At 44.0% G+C, this 22,215-nt stretch overlaps 2 protein-coding genes and 1 non-coding gene across 6 annotated transcripts; 2 read left to right on the top strand and 1 right to left on the bottom strand.

Moving 5' to 3' along the window:
• The first annotated feature begins 444 nt into the window (after nt 1-444).
• Nucleotides 445-517, top strand: TRNAA-CGC (transfer RNA alanine (anticodon CGC)). Its single transcript has one exon. It is a non-coding gene; the product is annotated as a tRNA-Ala (tRNA).
• Nucleotides 518-704: 187 nt separating this feature from the next.
• Nucleotides 705-14,360, top strand: LOC125509360 (uncharacterized). 2 transcript variants are annotated; one of them, XM_087526245.1, is made up of 8 exons: nt 705-904; nt 6,607-6,668; nt 7,262-7,329; nt 9,950-10,056; nt 10,374-10,423; nt 10,509-10,591; nt 10,667-10,792; nt 14,342-14,360. In XM_087526245.1, exons 1-7 carry the CDS (start codon nt 850-852, stop codon nt 10,779-10,781), a joined length of 540 nt encoding a protein of 179 aa, XP_087382371.1. In that variant the 5' UTR covers nt 705-849; the 3' UTR covers nt 10,782-10,792; nt 14,342-14,360. The 2 variants fall into 2 exon arrangements, with proteins under 2 accessions (XP_087382371.1, XP_048530282.1); XM_048674325.2 differs by lacking the exon at nt 14,342-14,360 and having other exon boundaries at nt 10,667-11,006.
• Nucleotides 1,751-5,951, bottom strand: LOC125509358 (tubulin beta-6 chain-like). 3 transcript variants are annotated; one of them, XM_087526246.1, is made up of 4 exons: nt 5,354-5,951; nt 5,015-5,252; nt 4,146-4,358; nt 1,751-3,623 (listed from the first exon to the last, which is right to left on the bottom strand). In XM_087526246.1, the coding sequence occupies exons 1-3, from the start codon at nt 5,804-5,806 to the stop codon at nt 4,318-4,320; spliced, it is 732 nt and encodes a 243-aa protein (XP_087382372.1). In that variant the 5' UTR covers nt 5,807-5,951; the 3' UTR covers nt 1,751-3,623; nt 4,146-4,317. The 3 variants fall into 3 exon arrangements, 1 of the variants encoding a protein (XP_087382372.1); XR_007284055.2 differs by lacking the exon at nt 5,354-5,951 and having other exon boundaries at nt 1,751-3,106; nt 3,587-3,623; nt 4,146-5,148; XR_007284056.2 differs by lacking the exon at nt 5,354-5,951 and having other exon boundaries at nt 1,751-3,106; nt 4,146-5,148.
• Nucleotides 14,361-22,215: the final 7,855 nt, after the last annotated feature.

The raw sequence follows: 22,215 nt of genomic DNA, 5'->3' as shown, positions 1-22,215 counted from the left end.
TAGTCAGAAACGGAAATGGACGGGTGCTGCTCTGCTCTGCTGCTGATGGAGTGATGGGTGTTTTGCTTTAGTCTCAGGACCAAAGCTCGATCTAACCGTAGCAATTGATGATCACGCGACGCTGGCCCTACAGGGCGCTGGTAGAACTGTCTAGAAAAGTTCGAGGAACAGCTGCGTGAGGGAAGGGGAAATACTCCATGCAGGACAGCAGGAGGAGCCTTTGCGGGGGTGGGAAGAAACAGGTGCTCTGCGAACCAGAGATAGAGATGGCATTGGTCGAATCCACGGTCATATTTATCTTCCTCCTTGCCTACACTTTTGTTTTACCACACGCTCTTTTTCTGCACGAGTTATCAGGTGTTGCTCCTTTGAAGATGGCTAATTTCTGCAGCAGTCGAAATGAAACATAATCTTTCAGTCGTTAGGTCTCGCATTCGTCATCTCGGGGACGTAGCTCATATGGTAGAGCGCTCGCTTCGCATGCGAGAGGCACGGGGTTCGATTCCCCGCGTCTCCATGTTTTTTCTGTGTGCCTTTTGTCATTATTTTTTCCTGAAATTAGATCGACGTATTTCAGGATCAGTTTCAGATTCCGGCGTGGCTTTTTTTTATCAAGAGTAATATGTATGGGTCGATAAGCTGGAGAAATGGCCCAACTATAAGATTCGCGACCGTATCTTTATAGTTGGGCTACCCTCGCGGCCCAGTTTCTCGGCCCGCGTCCTCTACTTCCTTGTCAAGCGAAGCCGAACTCCTCTTCCTCCTCCGCTGATCCTCCCAAGTCCCAAACCCGCGCCCCGAATCTGCTGCCGCCGCTGCGTCCGTGTCGGCTTTGCCCCGCCGGTGAAGATGTTGTCGAGGATCTCCCGCCTTGGCGTCCACGCCCTGAACCGGGCGAGGCTAGGTGAGCTTCTCCTCCCACCTCCACCGTCGCCCCTCGGCTTCGCGATTTCATTTGCCTCCGCTGCGGCGTTGTTTTATTTGGAGGATGTCTCGGTTAGGATTAGAGGGCTTCGAGTGCGTGATTCTGATTCCTGAGTTGCTCACGGAATACTCCGTGGGTTTTCCTGGTGGTCACCTGGGGCGCCCTGTCAAATTTGTGCTCAGCTCACCGTGCTACTTGCCCCGGGTGTTAATTCCAGGTCATTCGGATGCAATGACGTGGCTAGTTTCGAGTTTGTGGATGTGGGCAGGCTGATGATTAGTTGATTGACATCTGGGAGCAAATGCTAGGTGATTTGATGAAGTAGCAGCAGCATCGAGGGGATATACCTGTTGGTTGTGGCCACACTGATTTCCTGCTATTTGGTCACTCAGAGTTAATCCTATATCTGGTACGGAGTAGTTGGCAAGGAGGCACTAGTTAGTGGGTTTTTGTATTTCCTGTGGATTGGTGTCTGTTTTAAGGAATGTGGGCAATATCTGCTGTAAGAGTGCTTTCTAGCTCTTTGTCAAGACAACTGATGCGGTGTCTTTGCTCACCCTGATTATGGGGTATACAAGTATGCAAGTTGGATTGGCCTGCTCAGTTTTCCATAATAACATGTAATGTTTGTTTATGTGTTTTTTAAGGTGAACCATACTATTCAAGATGTTCCCCTTTTATGTTTAGATATACACTAGTACAAATGCCCGTGCGTTGCACCGGGCGAAAAAAACGCAAATCCTGCTCCACGTGCCACTACGAGCCACTTCTTATATCCAATTCTGACAAACGTTGGAAACAATGTTATCCTCATTCTCTATAAGGTGAACATGCCTTTGTGTTGCCACTGGTTGAATTATCGCTTTTCGAGAGAAAGATACATTGTGATTGTTGCATATACATACTCTTTGAGAGTTTAATAATTTATGTAACTAAATTACCATGAAATCAAATTTCATAAGATCTATATGTTCATACAAATTTAGTATTTTCTTTTATTTTGAGAAATGTAACTAAATTTGTAATAGTAACAAAAATAGTTAAAAATCTACGCATATACTATCAAACCTTTAAAGAAGAAAAAAAACTCAAAGCAGTAGTAGATAAGCACAAATGGTCACAAATTTACTTTTTCTTGGTGCACTAAAATAAACGTAGAATAAGTTTAAAAACATGAATGAAATGTTTGCAAAGTTTGGATATGAAAAGAGAAGTCTGCAAGGTTTGTGGTTGCAAGGCTGCTTGTGCTTCACGATATGTCCGTGAGTATCAGCTAGTTAAGTAAAGAAGATTCTACATACTCCTGCGGTTAGACTTTTAGTTGGAGAACTGCAGATAGAAAGCATGGCCTGCCACCGTCGGTACTGTGATCGGTAAAGAAAGTTATATAATCCTTATAGCATCTTATGTAAGACACCTGCACAGCAAATTAAATGCATGAAGAAGAAAAAATAATACTAAACTCAAACCAGAAAGAGAAACTAAGATAACTTAATGGATTCCTAATCCCAGTGTATATGCATTTTGCATTCTTTCAGGCTAAAAAGTTCTAGCAAACTAAAAGCATCACCAAGTAACCACGATTCTAATCGAACATCATGCATGTCAAGCTGCTATCTCTGCCTCCCCAATTAATGCCCGCCACTGTCAATGGCACATTAGAATCACAATTCTTTCCTTCCATCCCCGTCCACAGACTATGCAGATTTGTTTTTTGAACTTCTGAAAGTTCGAATTCTTAATCCAGTGACTCTTGTTCTATCTTTGTATGCATGAGGTAAAAAAAGTTACTGAGCAGTACCTCAGGAAAACCAGAAGGTTATGCAATGTTGAACTAAAACCACGACAAGAATTATGTAACGGAAGGAGTACAGAGTGATGTCCGTACGTGATGATTATTTCCTGGACATAATGTATACTGAGTGTAGGTTTCAGATGACAAACAGTATAAGCACAGATTCAAAATAGAAAGATGTCTAAACTAAGCCTAACGACCACACCGACTGAACAAATCTACTGGGAGATCAGAGAAGTTGTGCAACAATAAAAGCAAGACCAGGATAGAATAGTACACAAGGTTGTCACACTTACATCAGAATTAATTGTGCTCCTATCATCAACCCTCACTGTCATAGAATTCACCTCAGCTTTTTCAGCAACGGAAGAAATGTAGTTACCTCCCTGCAAAAAAGTTGAGTTACCAATTGCAGGAAACAAATTGCACCACAAGGTAACATATTTATTGCCATGAAACATAATCAAAAGGACCAAATACTATTTACTTGGATTGTTAGTGTAATCCTACCATATGCTTAAAGCCTAAAGAAATTGGCTGTGAACCACAATAACCAAACAACAATAAAAAATGAATCATTCCTATGCAAGCTTACAGATATATTTTAGTGGCTGTTGCTGAGTTAAATGGGTTGTACAGAGAATTACATAGTAGACTATATATGCTGAAGAACCATGAGCATGGAGATGTACTAAATTTTTGACTATCAAGTAGAAGGGAAAGAAGTAGAGATAGCACAGTAGAAGAGGAAGGGGCAGCTCCAATATATCTACTGGGAAGCCTTAAAAAAATAAGAATCCTACTGTACTAAGCTCACAAAATTGGCTCGGAAGATTGTATGATTAGAATAACCAATAGGATTTTACCTGGTTGAAGCACACAACAAAAGACTCCATACATTTTCTTCAAGAAATTCATTGAACGTTCGGTGTGCGACAACAATGGAACCATAACTGGATTAGTAATGCCATAAAAATGTAATCGTATGTCAATATCTGCATGTCACCTATTTTATGTTTGATTCCCTCTATAGTGGCAGATAAGTTTGCTCTTATCTTTCAGACTGAATTGTACAATAAAAATGTTTTGTCAGATTTAAAAATCTTATTTATGTTGGATGCCCTCTATAATGAACAAGAACTGATTTTTATCTATCCTGAGAACAACTGGATCGGCATTGATCAGTTGCAAGTGCAAGCAGGCTCGGATAACCTGTAATTGAATGCACGTGCACAAAATTTTCTGGTACAACAGTAGTTACTTCACAGAACAATAAGCTAAACTGTTGTTACAATTTCTGTTCTAATAAGTTGAAGGTTTTGTTAGCATGACCAACTTCAGTTTAGGTGTCACAAAAAACATTAGTTCAAGATTTTGAAACAGTTAGTCAGCTTAACCGACAGACTAAAGCCATACTTCACTCACCACGGGCATCCAAGCATCCAGCTTATTTGCATATTGAATTGCAAATGTAATCAAAGGGGTGTAGGGATGGAGGTGCAAGTTAGCCCTGACAGGCATAAAATTCTGGATCACACCCACATATCCTGGTCCAATTTTCCAAGAGGGGTCTTCTTTATCACCCAGATGTCTGGTGTTAAGAAGTTCTCTTGGAGAGTGTCCTCATTCCACCACCTACTGTCAGCAGAAAACAGTTCACCCAGCTTCCTCACCCTTGAAATTCCCTGGGACATTAGGTATTCAAGGTCAACCCAAATATGTTTGGTCGTGCCATCTCAAATTCTCTTCACTAAGCCTATTTCAAGTGCTCTCCTCCTTTTCAGGATTGCCTCCCAAGTTGTGCGAACTATTGAGCTTAGATCTCACATTAATAAAAAATCACTATTAGAAGTACAATGTGCAGCCAATTGGTGTGCTAAAAAAACCAGAGCACCTTGTAACAACAAACCGGTTAACTGCTCCCCTATAGAATGTTTTGCCACCAAATCTGCACTTCTATTTTGATCTCACTTAACTAATTGACAATGTGTGCCACAGTAGAGCAATCTGAATCCCTGCTTTAAACTGAACTAATCCTATGTATATGATTATGACAAGAGTTGCAAAGCACATGATTTTACAGTTAGCTTTCTACTAATCGCTAGACTATCACAAATCACGGTTCCATCTGTACCAGAATCTCGGTCAAGAAACCAATATAAAGTTGCCAAGCCAGAGTCAGTGTATTAATCCTCTATCTCTTCTATTTATTTAGCATTCACATTAGTAAAAAAGTACAGGCAGGTAAAAAAGTACAGGCAGGTAATATAGCTTGATGTCACAGATGTGCTTACAGCTAGGTGTGGTCAGCTTGAGGGTGCGGAAGCAAATGTCACAGAGCGCCTTGTTGTCCAGCACCATGCACTCGTCGGCGTTCTCCACCAGCTGGTGAACCGAGAGAGTGACGTTGTAGGGCTCGACCACCGTGTCAGAGACCTTTGGAGATGGGAACACGGAGAAGGTGAGCATCATCCGGCCCGGGTACTCCTCCCTGATCTTGGAACCGGTGCCCCCGCCGAGGGAGTGGCACACCTGGAAGCCTCACGACAAGCACATGAACAAAAGTCAGAATCGCTGGCCAGAATCTGTGGAACGGAGTAACTGGAGCGACTCCTCAAGAAAGGGGAAAGTACCTTGGAGGCAGCGCAGTTCTCGGCCTCCTCGCGGACGACGTCGAGGACGGAGTCGATGAGCTCCCCGCCCTCGGTGTAGTGGCCCTTGGCCCAGTTGTTGCCGGCGCCGGACTGGCCGAAGACAAAGTTGTCGGGGCGGAAGATCTGGCCGTAGGGCCCCGTGTGCACGGAGCCCATGGTGTCGGGCTCGAGATCCATGAGCACGCACCGAGGGAGTTGGGAACGCGCGCTCCTGGTCGCCGCTGGCATACATGAGATGGTGGAGGCGCCGGTCGGCGTGCGGGATGGAGCCGGCGGGGACGGCAGCCACGGTGCCACCGCTGGCTTCCGAGTCTCCGCGGAGGAGGGGGGCGAGGCGGGCCTTGATGTGCTCCACACCGGCTGCGGCAACATCCTCGTCCCGCAGGTAGACGAGGCAGGCGAGGCGGCCGCGATGCGACCACGCCCTGGCATCGACGACGCTGCAGCTCATGTCGTCTAGCACGTCGAACACCTCGGAGATGAGCCCTGTGCGGTCGGCGCCCGTCAGCTCAAGCATGGTGGCCGAGGCCGCCGCCGGCGACGCCGTTTGTTCGCACGGAGAGGCGAGGTCGAGGAGGAGGCCGGGGTTGCGGGGGACGGTGGCGCGGCGTTCCTGGGGCTTCGGGGTGGCGCGCGGAGAGGTGTGCGACGGTCGCTGCTTGTGGTCGCCGGCGACGGCGCGTGGCGAGTGAGGCCGCCGGAGCGGTGCAAGGAGGCGCGAGGCGCGGGCACAGGAGCTCAGGCGCGAGCGCGCCTCTCCGCGCCGTCCATCCTCCCGGCGAGCGCACTCCATCCTCCGGTGCGAGGCACGGCGGCCGCCGGCGCACAACGGAATGGGCGTAGCCGCCGGCGTAGAGTGGATAAGAGGAAGGAAAGGACTGCAGACTGAATTGAAATGCCTATAGGGTTTTGTTTGTAGAAGTGAAACGTTTTTTCTGGGTGCCACTAAAACAGGGACTGCGGGTTGATTTCCTGTAAATCGAGGGGCTTTTTTGCAAAACAACCACGACGGACGACCAGAAGCAATAGCTGGTTTATTAGTAGGTAAAGATTTTGGAAGAAATGTATGTTTAGTTATTCTTGGTATGTGAGCCTAGGGTCTGTTTAGTTTTTTTTACTAGCGCTTTAAGTAAATTTTAAGAGAACACGTTCTTTTGACTGGCATGCTTGTCTGTTTGTTATGACCATCTTTCGTTTCTCTATGTCCACTGAATTATTCTGACATTTATCAGGTCAAAAGTCAGTAACTTCAAGGAATCAGGAAGAACCCATCAGAGCCTGTATGAACTATGTGGTCAGCTCTCTCTCTCTCTCTCTCTCTCTCTCTCAAATGTTGCATTGTTAACTTGCCTACATTTACTGCCAACATATACAAAGGAGTTTCCCTGGTTGCTGGAACTGTCCATTTGCTAGGCCTTCAAGCAATTTTTTTTGCGGGGAATTTCTTCGAGCAATCCTAACTGTACCATTAACCTGCAGAACTTGTTAATGCTTCAGCACACCCCCCTTAAAAGTTTGCACAAATCTTAAAGTTACTTAAAAAGGCTATCATCATATTAGTTTCATAGTTTGCAGATCTAACGTATTGAATAGATTGATTTGGATACGAAAGACTATATTATCCTTTTTCATATAAAGGGCACCTTCTAGTCTCCACCTTTAATCTGCATCGAAATCCATAAATTTTCTAGGGGGGTGTACCGAAGCAAAGTTGACTCTATATAGTTTTCATACTTATCAGATATTGATGTTTGAAAAGATGCGCAGACATACAGATCTCGTGTCTGTGCTTAACTTTTTTAAAATTTATTTAAAATGAAAAATATAATGTAGAGAAATTGGAATAACTTAGTTCAAAGATGGAATAACAAATGGAACTCTTTTCAGGGTAATCATTCTCTATGTTCCGCCACGGAAGCTAAAGTCAGTGACAGGAGCGAACAGCCGAAAGCTAAGTAAGTCTTTTTACTGTTGATGCCTAGCCAGTCAGCTTTTACTTATTACTGTTGGGCGTAGCATAAATACTAAAATGTTTTCATGTATGCTCAATATTTTCAAATCTGCAGTACAGACTGTCCCACTAATATTAATATTTACTGATCTATCTCTGCGTCAGTAAGGATTCAGAATAATAACCAAAGCTCATGGAAGCAACCCTATGGTCCTTGGATGAATTTCTTAGCTGTTTATAAAAGCTTCTAATGGCTCATTGGCTCTGTAAGACCAACACAATAAACCTTACTTACCAATTTTGACGACTAACTAAATACAGCCAGTTCAACAATGATACAGTTAGACTGTAACTGTTGGAGCACTAGGACGGGCTAGGATTACATGAATATAAGTACGCCCACCAAAATAGATGGGCATAAGGAGTCTAATTAAAAAAGATTACCAATTTAAGCTATGCATGGAAAACTATTATTTTGTAAAGGATTAGAGAGAGCACATTAGGTTGGTGAATTAAGCCTTCATAGTGATGTTTGCCCTTGCTGCTAAACCATTTGATGGTTGAAACTATTGGCAAATAATTTGGCAACGGATTTCTGTCATCATTTCACTTTGTGGCAGGTTGACGTGGACTCATGCTGTTATCCCTTTGGAGGCATGACATTTATATATTTTCTGAAATAGAACGTTCAGATGTTATAAAAATGTTTCTTTACTTATGCCCCTTTTGCACTTGGGTAGTCATAGTCTCTGCGAGACAGCTGATTAGAGAAGCAAATAAAGCCAGTGAAATGCCCCCGTATCGCTAGGGAAGTAATAATAATAAAATAAATTGAATCATGTAAAACTAGCTAAATGCGCCAGTATTGCAACAGAATAATGTCAAATCATATCATATGTGGCACATCAATCTCCATAGAGATACCCTACTTGTCTGGAGGGAAAGTGGGATGGCAGGCGGGCCATCATCACCAACTCCAAAATGTGTAGGAGTAAGGTAAAGATAGATATGGCAGGTCTTCCAAACTGCTCCATTTCAAGTAAAACATACAGCAGAATATAGGGAGGAAAACACGATGTACATGATGCAACAGGCAACATGTCCGGCACACAGGCTGACTACAAGATGGAGCAAAAAAGGGAAACGGTAGATCCACACATTTGAATTATTATGAATAGTAAAGAGGCCTTTAAGTTCTATTCCTGTTCCAAAAATGATTTTGGAAATTCCTGGAAGTACTTAACTGGTGTAACATTTGTCCACCTAGAAGCCATCCACCTGACTTAACATGGTTTTTGGGCCCCTCTCTAGCTGTTGCTGTTGTGTTCCACTATTCTTAAAAGCAGCATTCCTACAAGCTGGAGTATGTCCATTCCTGTATTCCATAGCTTGTACTATGTGGGTGTAACTGATCGTCGCTAAAGAACACAAGCTGCTCTACGTGCCACGGGGAGGGGAGGGGGGGGGGGGGTGCTCGGTGGCAGGATTAGAGCGAAGATTATAGTCGTGGAATGTTGGAGGATGTGCCCCTGCATTTTGTGGCATAAGCACACTTGTGAAGGAACTGTCAGATTGGTAAGAAAAGGTCCAGACTTTATGTAGCCTGCTTAAAACACCACCCTTTAAGGGACTAGTATGTGCCCCTAGCCACTGCTTACAATTGTGGGAGAGGTAATTGGGATAAGTTCTTGTTTGATTGGTACGAAATGAGCTAGGATTATACAGCTCGCTTACAAACCCAAGTATGGAAAGTAACAACCTTGGGAACCGTTAAGAGGTTTGAATCCAAACTTAAAGATAGCTGGGTAATCCAAATTCAAAGATAACTGAGATCCTTATCCGTTAATTAGGCAATCATTAGAGGTAATTGGGAGAATATCTTGCTTGGTTAGTAAGAATAGGGCTAGGCATTATAGAGTCGGCTTACAAACCTAAGGATGGAAAGTGACAACCTTGGTACTCTTAAGAATTCAATATCCCAACTTACAGATATCTGGGACACTCATCCCTTAGTTAGGAATAGCTCCACCTGTAGGGCAAGTGCTCCTTCCTCCTCGGATACCCTCCTGTTGTGGCCAACTGGCCATAGTTCAGGCCCAAGTATGCCTTGTGAGTAATATTTTGTCCTTTGGTTTTTAACACAATCAGGCCTCATGCAGGTGTCTATTTCATATTTTATCCATGTGGAATCTATGTAGCATTTAGGGCATGAAATTAATTTAGCAATAAACGGCGATATCCAGACATGCGAGAACTTGTGTCAATTTTACCAGTTCTGCCTCTATTTTGATGCGTAGGGTCTTTATGAGGTCTATCTGCTTCACTTTACAGCTTATTTAAAGTTCTTTATTTTCTCGAACACACCTGGGAGCGTGTCCTTTTTCAATAGTTTTTGTATTTTAAAGCCTTTTCTTCTGTCATTTTCTGGTTTTGTGTGTTGAATATGTTACATGTTCCATTGACTAATTAGGAACTTAATTTTGAAATTAGGATTCCATCACCTTTTCTTTTAGCTGATTTGTTGCTTAATATCTGATGGGCCGCGCATGCTTTTGGTTCTTAAATTTTTACCATTTTGTCCTACCCTTGGCAATCAGTATCAATGACTGGAATTTTCTTTGCAGGATATCTGTGACATTTGTTGATAAGGATGGCGATGAAACGGTTATCAATGTTCCTATTGGGATGTCAATGCTGGAAGCTGCTCATGAGAATGACATAGAACTTGAAGGTCCTCTGCAGTACTCCTTTTTACTAATTTTGGTTTGAATCTTGAACATCCTGCAGTAATACCACGCCTGTACTTGACTTCATGTGCTTCCTTGGACTTAATATCACCTTTATTTTTATTAGCTAAAGGAGCTTACATTGATATGTAAGTTCAAAATTAAGTATAGATATATCATGATACCTTTCTGTCATTGTACGCCTCATTTGATTCTGCATCGGTTAGAATTTTCGTTTAAATTTGTTGCATGTTGAATTACAGTACTCCCTAACCTTTTTTGCCATATATATCTGAATTGCTTGTTCTGCCATGATCACCAGGAGCATGTGAGGGCTCTCTTGCATGTTCTACCTGTCATGTGATTGTAACGGTACGAAGTTCTACATACACTCTTTCTAAGTTTTCAGTGTGTTGAGACAGTTCAAAGTGCAGTTTGATGAGAAAGTTCTTTTCAGGACGTAGACTACTATAACAAATTGGAAGATCCTGAAGATGAGGAAAACGATATGCTGGACCTTGCTTTTGGGCTTACAGAAACGTATGCTTTTTGTGTGTGTGTGAATTGTACAAAATGTATTACTCCAGTTCAACTAACTTGGTCCCATTGTTTTAGATCTCGCCTTGGTTGCCAAGTAATTGCAAGCCCTGAACTTGATGGCATAAGATTAGCACTGCCAGCAGCTACCAGAAATTTTGCTGTTGATGGGCATGTCCCGAAACCACACTGACTAAGCACTGGGTATGTTGTATACCTGCTCAGTTTTGCAGAATATGAGATATAGTTACTTCTATTTTTCATCTTGTTGTATCTGTATCCTCAACATTTAAATTCTGTAGTCCTTGGCAAGATAGCGATTAATGTCAACTTGCTTCGTCAAATAACACTTGTAAAATTCATTGGAAAACGCATTGTCATTGCAATGATAGCAACCTTGCACTTGGAAAATCTACCATCAGTTTGTCCATCACTCCATGTTTATTTTTTGGCTATATACTGCTATACTGTAGATCTTCCTTGTAAGCTGATGCTTGTCTGTATCAAAGTGGTATCAGCTGTTATATTTACCTAACGTTCTGAACTTATTTTTGTCGCATTCTCCTTTTTTTCCTTTTGTTACCTTGTAGTTGTAGTTATGTTTTGTATATCATAGGGCAGATATGCTGTAATACTGTAGTTATCAATCATACTTAGCAATGCTACCGCATACTCTTAAGTACTATGAAGCCCGGAAAAACTATAAATTTTGCAGTCTACTTTCATACTCCATTTTTCTAACATTTAGAAAACATTGCACAAAAACAATGAAAATATCGCTTGCACATAACAGAGCCACACATAACCGAACTTTAAATCCAAGCAACTATAACAATGATGAGCTACCGTAGGCTCACTAAAGGCATCACAACAGAGTTTAATCTTGCTAGCGATCTATTAGTTAACTGATAAAATCCTTAATATACTTAACTTCTATGACTGACCAATTTACTAATCACGGTAGGATAGAGCTTCTAACTTATCGTCAATGACAAAGTTCCAAGAAAATTGATATGTGAGATATTGTATGAACCGGCGAAGATGAGGGTGTTACTACTCCCTTTATCTTCAGCATGTTGTCCTTGGAGTTACCTAAACACATCGAAGTAACAAAAGGTGAGTATAAAAACTTAGCAAGTATGCATAAACCACAACACTGAATATTTATAAATAGTGTCTTATCACCAACACAAATAATGATGATCATATGTGTCCACATGCTCACTGCATCTGACTGCATTTCGTATACCGGTATCGCTTGAGTAGACATCCATCGGCATCTACTTGTTGAGCATTGAAAGTTCAAGGTGCCGAGAAAAGTAGCTCTTCGTATCTTTGTCACTATGGTGATGTGGAAAATATGAAGTGTGAGTAGAGTGTTTGCAGCATTGACATATAATTATGACCATGGCAAATATCATGAACATAAAGAACAAGTACTAAGAAATAAATTTTATGCAAAAATAGCCAGAAAAAGGTTATTATCCCATCATGGACTTGTCTTGACCCTTACGAGCAACTGAAGAAATATCCATTGCATTGGAACTCCTCAGACCTGTGGAGCAAACCTCACTTAAGAAACTATTTGAAGATCATCACACAAGCATATTCTACTATCTCCATACTCGACAACAACAACAACAAAGCATTCAGTCCCAAATAAGTCGGGGTAGGCTAGAGCTGAAACCCATGAGATCTCGCAGCCAACTCATGGTTCTGGCACATGGATAGCTAGCTTCCACGCACCCCTGTCCATGGCCAATTCTTCGGTGTTATTCCAGTCCTTCAGATCTCTCTTTACGGACTCCTCCCATGTCAAGTTTGGTATACCCCGACCTCTCTTGGCATTATCAACACACTTTAGCCATCCGCTATGCACTGGAGCTTCTGGAGGCCTGCGCTGAATATGCCCAAACCATCTCAGACGATGTTGGACAAGCATATTCTACTATCTCCACGACGCTCGACAAAATTTGTAAAACCCAACTTTGCTCCTTACATCAAAACGCGGTTTAATTCTCTATTTCCATGCTATTTTCTCCTTAATTATTAGCATGTTTATGCAAACAGTGCAAAAGATACCAGCTTAGATATCTACAACTTCATGTTACCTTAATAGTGATAACATCTGAAATAAAAAATTGTTTCAGTTAAAAACCGGCTCAGGAGCATGGTTTTTACTCAAGTTTTCAAACCTTTAGAAAGACAAGTACAAACTTCTCCTTTTCTGACTAGCTTCATACTGTAAAGGATTTGATCTCAGTTTTCGAATTAGGATCCCAGATCAGCAATTCAACTATCAACATCTTGAGCCCCTTGTGAGAGGGTCGCTCCATGTCATTGTTTCTGACAGAAGATTTCGGATTAAATCATCTCTTCCATGAGTGCGCTGTTTACTTTCCTGGTGCTGACATCTAAAGTTCTCACCTACCCTCTGTAATCTTGTTCGTGATGCCAATTTGTTGTTGTCATGTTTTGCATCTCTAGTGGCTGCTATGGGAGCCTCCTTTTGATCGTTCAGATACGTCACATGGTCAAAGTTTCAATTACTGGCATACGCAAGATTTCACCATTCTATGTGAATGTTGGTCATAGTGGTATGGCCACTACTACTGCAATTGTGGATGGAGATGCTTGCTTTTATTTGTGTGTACGAGTTAAGTTCAGTGATGCCTTGTTTTGTTACTTCCAGAGTTTTTTATTCATTGTTGGCTTGACCAGCTTTATTCTGACAGTCCATGCCAATCTCATCTAGAAGATTCCTTTGTCTGGTCTTTGCCTGCATGTTACAGAATTAGTTACAAATAAATAGGTCTGGCCCCTAGTAAGTTGCAAGGTTTTCATGAAAATTTGTCAGTGTTCCAGTGTGATGATTATTTCTTTTAAAACTGGAGATATTTCGAACTATATTAAACAATTTTGCTGCTGTTACAGCTCAGGTGCCGGTGTTACAGTTCAGGTGTGCACAGTGCCAACAGCTTGGTTTCTTGCTAGTTTTGTTCTTTCATTTCAAACAGCTAAAATTTTGGGGGTTTCTTGCGTTTCTTGTATTTGCATATGATCCATCTGCTTCTTCTCGTACTCTCCCCTTTAGTTGGTTTCATGACCCCTGTTTCATCGAGTGTTAAAAGTTGGGTAGGGACAGGAGAACCACCGCTGCATACTTTTTTTGCGACCGTAATGTCAGCTCACCATAATGTAATTTGAGGAGGAATACCATCCGTGAGCGTTCTGTCATTACCAACTGGTGGAGAGTTACCATCAGTCTGGTTTGCCTATTTATGGTGGCTGCATGATATGCTAGCGCACCATCAGTGATGTGCCGAAAGGGTAAGACCAGAAAATTGGGTTTTCTGTTTTGTAAATGAAAGAGCAGAGTATTCCCTTCCTTCCATGTTATAAGCGGCTCTTCGTACAAGACTTGAGACGTGGTTTTGAGTTTTCTTCACCTAGGTCTTCTTATATAGACCGAATCCCTCTGGTATTTGAACTCCCTAGTACTACATTCGGAATTTTTTGTTTCACTGGAATGAATTTGCTTGCTATTATTCATCTATACATGAAGATCCATTTATTTGTGTCAACGTGATGGGCGTTATTGGAATCGTAGTTCGCGGTTTGACCCCATTGTGTTGTGCACTCGCTTCTCCCCTGGTCCGAGCCTCCAGAATTTGACGGCATCTTGCCTAAATGCTCGTGAATATGTTACTTCCTCAGCATTACTGTAACGATTGTTTGTTGTATTAATTTCAGGTTGGTGGCAGTACTGCATTCTTCTCTCACAAGTACTCCCTCCGTTCCGAATTACTTGTCTTGGATTTGTTTAGATACGGATGTATCTAGACTCATTTTAGTGCTAGATACCTCCGTATCTAGATAAATCCAAGACAAGTAATTCGGAACGGAGGAAGTAGTTGATTTTTCTCGTTGACATTTCCGATGTTTACAGATGCTGAAACGTTGTTTTTGTCCCCCACTGCATTTGAGAAGGAACGAAAGTGACCGATGAATCTCACCGGTTAAAATGCATCGGTTGAAGCTGCTAGATTAATTGCTACGTAATCGGCGGTTGGTAAACCTTCAATTCGTCGCGGCATAGTTTACATCGTTACGACGCCCGTTCGCTGCCGGGCAGATGAACCGATCAGCTCCGCCGCCCAAGTCGCATTCGGATCGTGATCGTACCACTTGTGAAGCTGATTAAACGTCGACGCCACGTGACTACAGTAGGTCGTATGTATCAATGTATGTCGTCAGACGCCGTGCTCCCACGACCGTAACGTGTCTGCCTCCTGTGGCGCATGTCGGGATGGAAAGGCTCGTTCAGGCGATGATGCCGCCGCACTGTATCGCGTACCGCCGGCCCCCCATCTGTCGCCGGCCTGTGGCTGCCGCCCTGATGCCATCACAGATTTCCGCTGTTGCTAGGCAGTGCTACGGAGTACCATCTTTTTGGCTGTGTGCGACACCCGTCTTGGTTCATCTGATTACGTTTTTGCTCTCATCTTCTGCCACTGTAGAGCAACCAATCGTAGCACACGGCCGGCGCACGCCCGACCAATATTGCTTTTAAAACATAATAACATCTACTTTAAAATGCGATCGGCAATGGCCATGGATCAACACATTGGAGAGTTTGCTTTAGGCTGATTTGAACCTTAGCATATTCTATCGCCCGGGATGATTCAGCAACGAACTGCTTTGCAACCGCCCCGGTGCTCCGTCACCGGATGGCTTTGACCGGTGTTGCCTCCCGAGAAAAAAATACTGCGGATGGCGATCTTCAAAAGGAAAGACAAAAAGAAGAGAGCGACAGGCCTCCTTCGTGGGGGGCAAAGGCAGGCTCATGATCGTCGCCCTACCAAGTCCCCGGATGGTGTGGGAATCCCCAAAGCAGACACGCACTTATCTTTCCGTTGCTCAAGTAAAGATGAACAAAGGGAGGGAGAAAAGCACCAGATTCTGCCACTCACACACCAACAATGGGCATATCACAGATTAACCAAAAGATGTTTGGCACTAACGGTGTGCAGGAAAAAGAATAGTTTTCAAAAAAGAGTTTGGTGTTAACTCACTCGTACCGAAGATCGTAAACTAGATGCGTCTTCTATTGATATAGGGCAGGTGTTCTTTTACTTAAATGTGTATATGAGGTGAATCCTAACTTGGCATATATGCCCTAACATGCTTTAGTACTGAACATTCTTGGCAGAGTTTTATGAAGTGCACAACTACTCGAACGCCGGATGATTGAATGCCTATAAACCTAGCTGGATTCACCGAATTCATGTCTACCATCTTATTTCTCTCTTGTTCCCAAGGCATTGTTGCCATGATCATTTCTCTCTAGCTAAGTATTCTTTCTGAACGGAACTAATCTCTAGTGCACTATTTTCTCCTATTCCTGCAAGTGGGAGGAGGTGCAGGTAGAAGATGCTGACCGCTGGTGCTAATTAACCAGGCTTGACAGCAACAAATCAAAGGCTAGCATCTCACGGTCATGGGGGCTGTCTAGGTCACAGGAGGTCATAACGAAAATCAAGCTGTTGGTGTTTCCCTTTCAGTCCATTTTCCTCATAAGATTACACTGCCCAACTATCATAGACCCTGCCCTGTATTGACTGCAATTTTTGTGTACTTTCTGGTATCTAGTTGAAGCTTTTGAGCTAAAAAAACGGAGAGAAGGCAATAATTACTCCCGGTCCAAGAAGGGATTCCCGGTATTTATTTCAAGCTTGAGCTAAATACCGGAGAGCAGACCAAAATTGCCATCAATCCAAGCAGAGCCTAAGTATGTTGAAAACGAAATAAATCATGTGTGCTGTATATATCACTCTTGGTTGTTACTAGTTGCTAGTACAATTTAGTTGGCCAGTAATAAGACAACAAAAGTACAGAAGTCTAGCTAGGTGAACCTGTAATAGGAGTTCTTGCTTTCTAACTAGCCTGATAGATGACCTAGCTTGACATGACATGCAAGGATCAGCAGTAGCGATCTTTTCAGATAGAGATTCAGATACCGGCCTTCAACTAGCTTGATGAAACACTGTCCTTTCTTGTCCTAATAAAACCATTGGTAGTGATATTACGGGACAGGGATGGATTATGGCGGAGTATGCTTGCTCGCGTGTGGTTGCTGCGTATGCTGTCCAACTACCCATTTGGCTTGTGTGTGTATATACAATCTAAGTGCTTCCTGCAAGAAGCAACACATGGTAATGACAGTTATGCAGTTTAATGCTTCTGGTACACAAGGACATCCTAATAGTTTGTTTTCTCTAAGACAGTTTTGTAGTAGTAGATTTTTGTACCCTTTTTGGGGGGGAGGGGGGGGTAGATTTTTGTGCCTAGAGACGTATAGATGAACACAGATTGACCAAGGAAATATCCATCATTTTGGTTTCGGATACCAGTGTCCTGTTTTCTCGGGGGCATTTAGGACCACACCACTTCTCAATCTTTTCCAAACTCTTACAAAAAAAATAATGATACAGAGCAAGGACAAATATGGACAATCCCTTTCGAGCTGGTGCTCAAGCTAGATACAGGTCCTATTAGAAATGAAAATGTTAACTAAAGAATGGAAAGCAATCCAAGAGATGAGCGTTTATCTAAGAAGTCCTACACGCATGAGTTCACCTACTGCCACTGGCTTGTAGCACTCCACTATGCATGTACGTGGCTCGGCCTCAGCTACCTACCACCTTCGTACCGAACCGAAGACATTAGCCTACGCATAAACTACGGGTGCGTTGGGTAGTACATACAAAAACAAAAAGGGAAGGTTCATGGCCATGGATTGATGCATAGTATATGGTGCTTAGGCTTTCTTCATACGCTATGCCATGGGCGTTTCTTCCTGGCCAAGGAAGAACCTCGTCTACCTCTCGCCCTCTGCGTCTGGTGCGTGCACACATGGATGATTTTGTTTAGAAGCAAGTTGAACTGATGCAGATCGGATCGTCTTAATGGCAAGAGGGAAGCAAAACCGAGGAGAAACCGGTGGCATCTCCCCATCTTGGATATCACGCTCCAATTCGATATGTCTCCAAGGGCATCTGGAAGAGGCCTGTCGATTTGTCACTCTCAGTTTGCAGTTGATGTCGCGCATTATTTCTCTGTAGCTCACAGTCTTACCACGTTTGTTAATTGGTAGCCGCTTCAGTGCGAGAGCGGCTAATCTGAGCCCAGGCTCGTCTACACCTGCATGTGAACAGAAAACCTATAAAACAATTGAAAAAAGTCTGATTTTTTGGGAAAGGTACCTGTAAATTTCGTGGTGTTAGGGTATTTGAGGAGGTCGTGGCAAAAAAAAAATCTGGTTTTCAAAGAGAATTTGAAACACTACACCGTTTAGACCTGTTTTTTTTTTTGCATGAGCTCCTCAAATGTCAATCGAGTACAAAATTTTGCACTTTTCTCGAAAACTGGAGCATCTTGGATGTCAATTTTTTTTTATACAATTTTAACAATTTGGCTGCAATTATTTTTTCAAATTTATTGTTCATTGAGAGCTTATGAGCCTGGACACCGTTGCGAATTACTGGTTCAGTGCTCACTTGTAGTTTTGGGACCACGCCATCACCTGTAATAAGATTACTACTTTCTTCCTGACCTTTATCCCCGCCGATTTGGCACAGTGCCACCTTGTTTACGTCTGGAAAATGGCAGATCACGCCCTGAACGATTTGGTAGAGCGATTTCCTCCGTCGCAGGTCATTGCACGATGACTACTCATGCACTGAACGAGCGAAGACGTAATTAAAAAGGACGAGCCTTTGCCCTCTAAAGCTCGCGCTGCATTTTAGGCTACGAGATGCGCGTGACTTTTATTTAAATCGGACCGCGCCTTTGGATAGTATAATCATGCGATAGTAATGTAATGTAAAGGCGATGAAAGGAGGGCAACGGCAAATGCAGTTAGACATCGTCGTCCATCGGTCATTCCGTTTGCCCAATGAAAAGAGACCATTTGGGCTTTGATGCCGTCCAAGCTTTTCGGCCGTCCTCCACCGGCCACCCAACACACGTATGCCATGTACGTAGTAGTGAGGTATAGCCGTAGAGAGAACACCAAGAGTTTTTTTTAACACAATACAAACGCAAGCGCTTATACATATGCATATACATTCACCTCTATGAACGCACACACGTACACCCTATCTCTATGAGCACCTTCGAGAGACTGAGCCGACATATCATCTCTAGATTTACGAAGTTACCGTAGACGCCTCGTCGTCGACGGGAACGTCTCCTTCCACTGAGAGCGTATCGCCGGAAATTCTGAAATAAATCCAGGAATAATGCAAGCATCAGGACTTGAACCCTGATTGACTGGGATACCACTGTCCCTCTAACCATCTAACTGTAGGTTAGTTCGCGGGAACACTAGGAGTTGCAAGCTGAGTTTTAGGCTATCTTTTTTTCTGGAATACGTGCGAATATGCGTATCATTCATTAATAGAGGAGAGGGAAAAGAATCCCAATGTCCATAGAGTTACATAGCGGTCCATCCACACGTCGGATAAACCGTCCACAAGCACCTAAAATATATAGCGACTACTCCCGAACTACCTGCCTCGAGAAGCCCGCAAAGAATCCCTCGAGGTCTCCTTTGAGCAATCCGGCATCCCGCCAAACTCGCCCCTCGGTGTTGATCCGCTCAATTACTGTCAGTGTTGACGGCGTGACCCCATCAAAGACGATGCCATTGTGGTGCTCCCACAGCTCCCACAGGATTAGCAAAGCTAATGGCGCGAGTGGTTCTCCTATGGTCTTGTACTTGCTCTTGCTAGACGCACCAACTCTATAGAGTCTCACTATCCGTGGGAACCACGGTCTGCCTGCAGGCAGTGGTGAGTACAGGCCGCGCTGGGCAAGCATGTCTGACATCCAACAACGGTTCCTAATCGCTAGCTAGTTGAAGAAGCGGCACTGCAGTGGGGCTCTTGATTTCCACGTAAACGATGCTATTAGAGACACCTCCAGACCTACAAATTTGGTCGCGTACGCCGAGCGTGCCGAGAAGGCGCCGTCTTTCTCCCAAGACCAGTTGATGGAGTCCTCTACGATGGGGTCGAGCTGAACTTCTGGCACTCTTGGCCACAAGCTCATGAACTGATGTATCTCATCGGTCATGAGATCCGGGCCAACATCAAGTGCCCAGGAGTCATGCAGCAACGCCTCTGCAACTGTCCTCGCCGACTTGGCCCGCGTCGCCATCTTACCATATACGAGGGGTGCCAACACGCAAACACGGAACTCATTGATCCATCTATCCTCCCAAAATAGAGTTTTACGTCCATTGCCAACTGTAGCCCTTGCCGCTGCATTGAAAATTGCCCTAGAATTGGACGGAACCAAGATTTCGAACTCAAACCACGGCTTCGATCTGTCTGCTCTCTGTAACCATGGACAACGCGCTTGCAGTGCCGAATTTAACCAACGAAGATCAGGAACGCCCAATCCTCCTTCCCACTTCGGCTTGCAGACCGTGTCCCAGGCAACCGCACTGACATGATCAATATAGTTGACTAGAGGAGGGTGAATAGGCAACTAACATTTTTTAGGTTTTCTTTACCAATTTAAACTTTGCATCAAAGTAGGTTGTCTAGATATGCAACTAGGTGAGCAACCTATATGATGCAGCAACAATAACAACAAGCAAGCAAGGGATATGACACAAATAAGCTTGCACAAGTAAAGATACAAGATAACCAAGAGTGGAGCCGGCGAAGACAAGGATGTGTTACCGAAGTTCCTTCCTTTTGAAGGGAAGTACATCTCCGTTGGAGCGGTGTGGAGGCACAATTCTTCCCAAGAAGCCACTAGGGCCACCGTATTCTCCTCACGCCCTCACACAATGCGAGATGCCGTGATTCCACTATTGGTGTCCTTGAAGGCGGCGACCGGACCTTTACAAACAAGGTTGGGTCTCTCTCCACAACTGAATTGGAGGCTCCCAACGAAACCACGGAGCTTCACCACAATGGAATATGCTCCAAGGTGACCTCAACCGTCTAGGGTGCTCAAACACCCAAGAGTAACGAAATCCACACGAGAAAGTATGGGAGAAGCAAATATCCTTTGGTGAAAGTGTAGATCTAGGTCTCCTCTTTCAATCCCTAGCAAATCAACAAGTTTGAGTGGCTAGAGAGAGATCGGGCAAGAGAGCTTGAGTGGCATTAATGGTGGAGCGAGAGAGGTAAGAGGTAAATGTGGTAGGTGGAAGAACCACCCTTATATAGCAACCCTAAAAATCCAACTGTTATTGTGTATTCTGTACTGCAGAGGTACAACCGGTCCTCGCCCCGATACAACCGGGCCTCGCAGTTTACCACCAGAACCCTACCTGGCGGTACAACCGGGCGAGCAGATGGTATTATCGGTCAAAGAGAACAACCGGAACAACCGCGCATCCACTGCTTAACCACCGCATTGAAACAGAAGGGAGTCACCCCAGAGTGCGGTAGTCGAGCGGTACACGACCGGTGCAACCGCCTGGCCATGGGCGCTTGAGCGGCTAAGTCCCAAGCGGTAGAACCGCTCGGGGCACCGGTAGTACCGGTGTGCGGGGCACAACCGGGCCACTACTGCCCAAGTACCGCATCACAACAGAGGCAAGACCGGTTGTTGAGCGGTACTTGGCCGGAACAACCGCCGTAGTCATTGAGGAGCAAGGTGGCGATACCACCGCCCGGAGGCAGCGGTACAACCGCTCGAACAAGACTGGGTAAGCGCCAAAGTTCCAGCGGTACAACCGCTCGAGCGAGCGGTACAACCGCTAGGAAGGCACAGCAAGAGGCAGGAGAGAAGGAAAGCTCTCTCTCAGCAAAAGGAAGGCAAGAGAGGGGTGAGGCAAGAGTGTACGTGAGAAAAATCCCCAATACCTCCTAATGTGGATTCTCTCTTGATAGTACGGGTTCCCTACGACCAAAGAGATAAAAAACGTAGAAAACTCCGTCTTTGATCTTTTCCTTCCAGAGAGAATAGCTAACCGACGTACGCCTAAACACCGAGTACCTGAAGCACTTAGCACACGATTAGACCAACAAAGGGTCATCATCATCATCCAAAACACAAAGTAGGGAAATGCCCTTACAATCTCCCCCTTTTTGGTGGATGATGACAACAACACGATTTGCAAGAGAGAAGTCTAGAAAATATAGACGAGACTCCCCCTAGATGTGTGCCCCAATTTGAGAATGCTATTGGAGTGCAAGAACACACATTAAGGGCGAGACTCCCCCTAGATTTTATAGACTCGCCACTCCTACTAGACAAGCGAAGATAAGAAATAAGCACATAAAAGGAAGGTAAGGACTATAACGGATAAAACAACAACATTAATGACAGTAATGATAGATAGATAAGCGCATGTCTTACACCATGCAAGTCTTGAGATAAGCAACGAGGTCCACAAACTGAAGTCCCACACGAAAAAACCACAAGAACACAAACACACGCAAAGCAAATCAAAACCAATGCAAATCCCGAGACCTAATAGAACTCTCTCCCCCTTTGGCATCAAGACACCAAAAAGGAAAAGAGCGAAGCTAGCGCCCCAGAGCTCAGTCGTCCTCCTCTGACTCCTCGGTAGAATCTAGATCCTCCTCATCATCAGACTC

The sequence above is a fragment of the Triticum urartu genome, chromosome 5A (assembly GCF_056163025.1).
Source record: "Triticum urartu cultivar PI428250 chromosome 5A, HENAU_Tu73, whole genome shotgun sequence".
NCBI classification, from domain to species: Eukaryota; Viridiplantae; Streptophyta; class Magnoliopsida; order Poales; family Poaceae; genus Triticum; species Triticum urartu.
This window is presented reverse-complemented; position numbering and strand designations above follow the sequence as displayed.

What these genes read in the sequence shown, in the direction of transcription:
- LOC125509360 (XM_087526245.1), top strand. Translation starts at nt 850, where the DNA reads ATGTTGTCGAGGATCTCCCGCCTTGGCGTCCACGCCCTGAACCGGGCG. An exon ending in CCTGAACCGGGCGAGGCTAG is followed by an intron (nt 905 to 6,606) that starts GTGAGCTTCTCC and finishes GACATTTATCAG; the next exon opens with GTCAAAAGTCAGTAACTTCA. An exon ending in GAGCCTGTATGAACTATGTG is followed by an intron (nt 6,669 to 7,261) that starts GTCAGCTCTCTC and finishes AACTCTTTTCAG; the next exon opens with GGTAATCATTCTCTATGTTC.
- LOC125509358 (XM_087526246.1), bottom strand. Translation starts at nt 5,806, where the DNA reads ATGCCAGGGCGTGGTCGCATCGCGGCCGCCTCGCCTGCCTCGTCTACC. An exon ending in AGAACTGCGCTGCCTCCAAG is followed by an intron (nt 5,253 to 5,353) that starts GTACTTTCCCCT and finishes TGAGGCTTCCAG; the next exon opens with GTGTGCCACTCCCTCGGCGG. An exon ending in CAAGCTGACCACACCTAGCT is followed by an intron (nt 4,359 to 5,014) that starts GTAAGCACATCT and finishes TTCTGCTGACAG; the next exon opens with TAGGTGGTGGAATGAGGACA.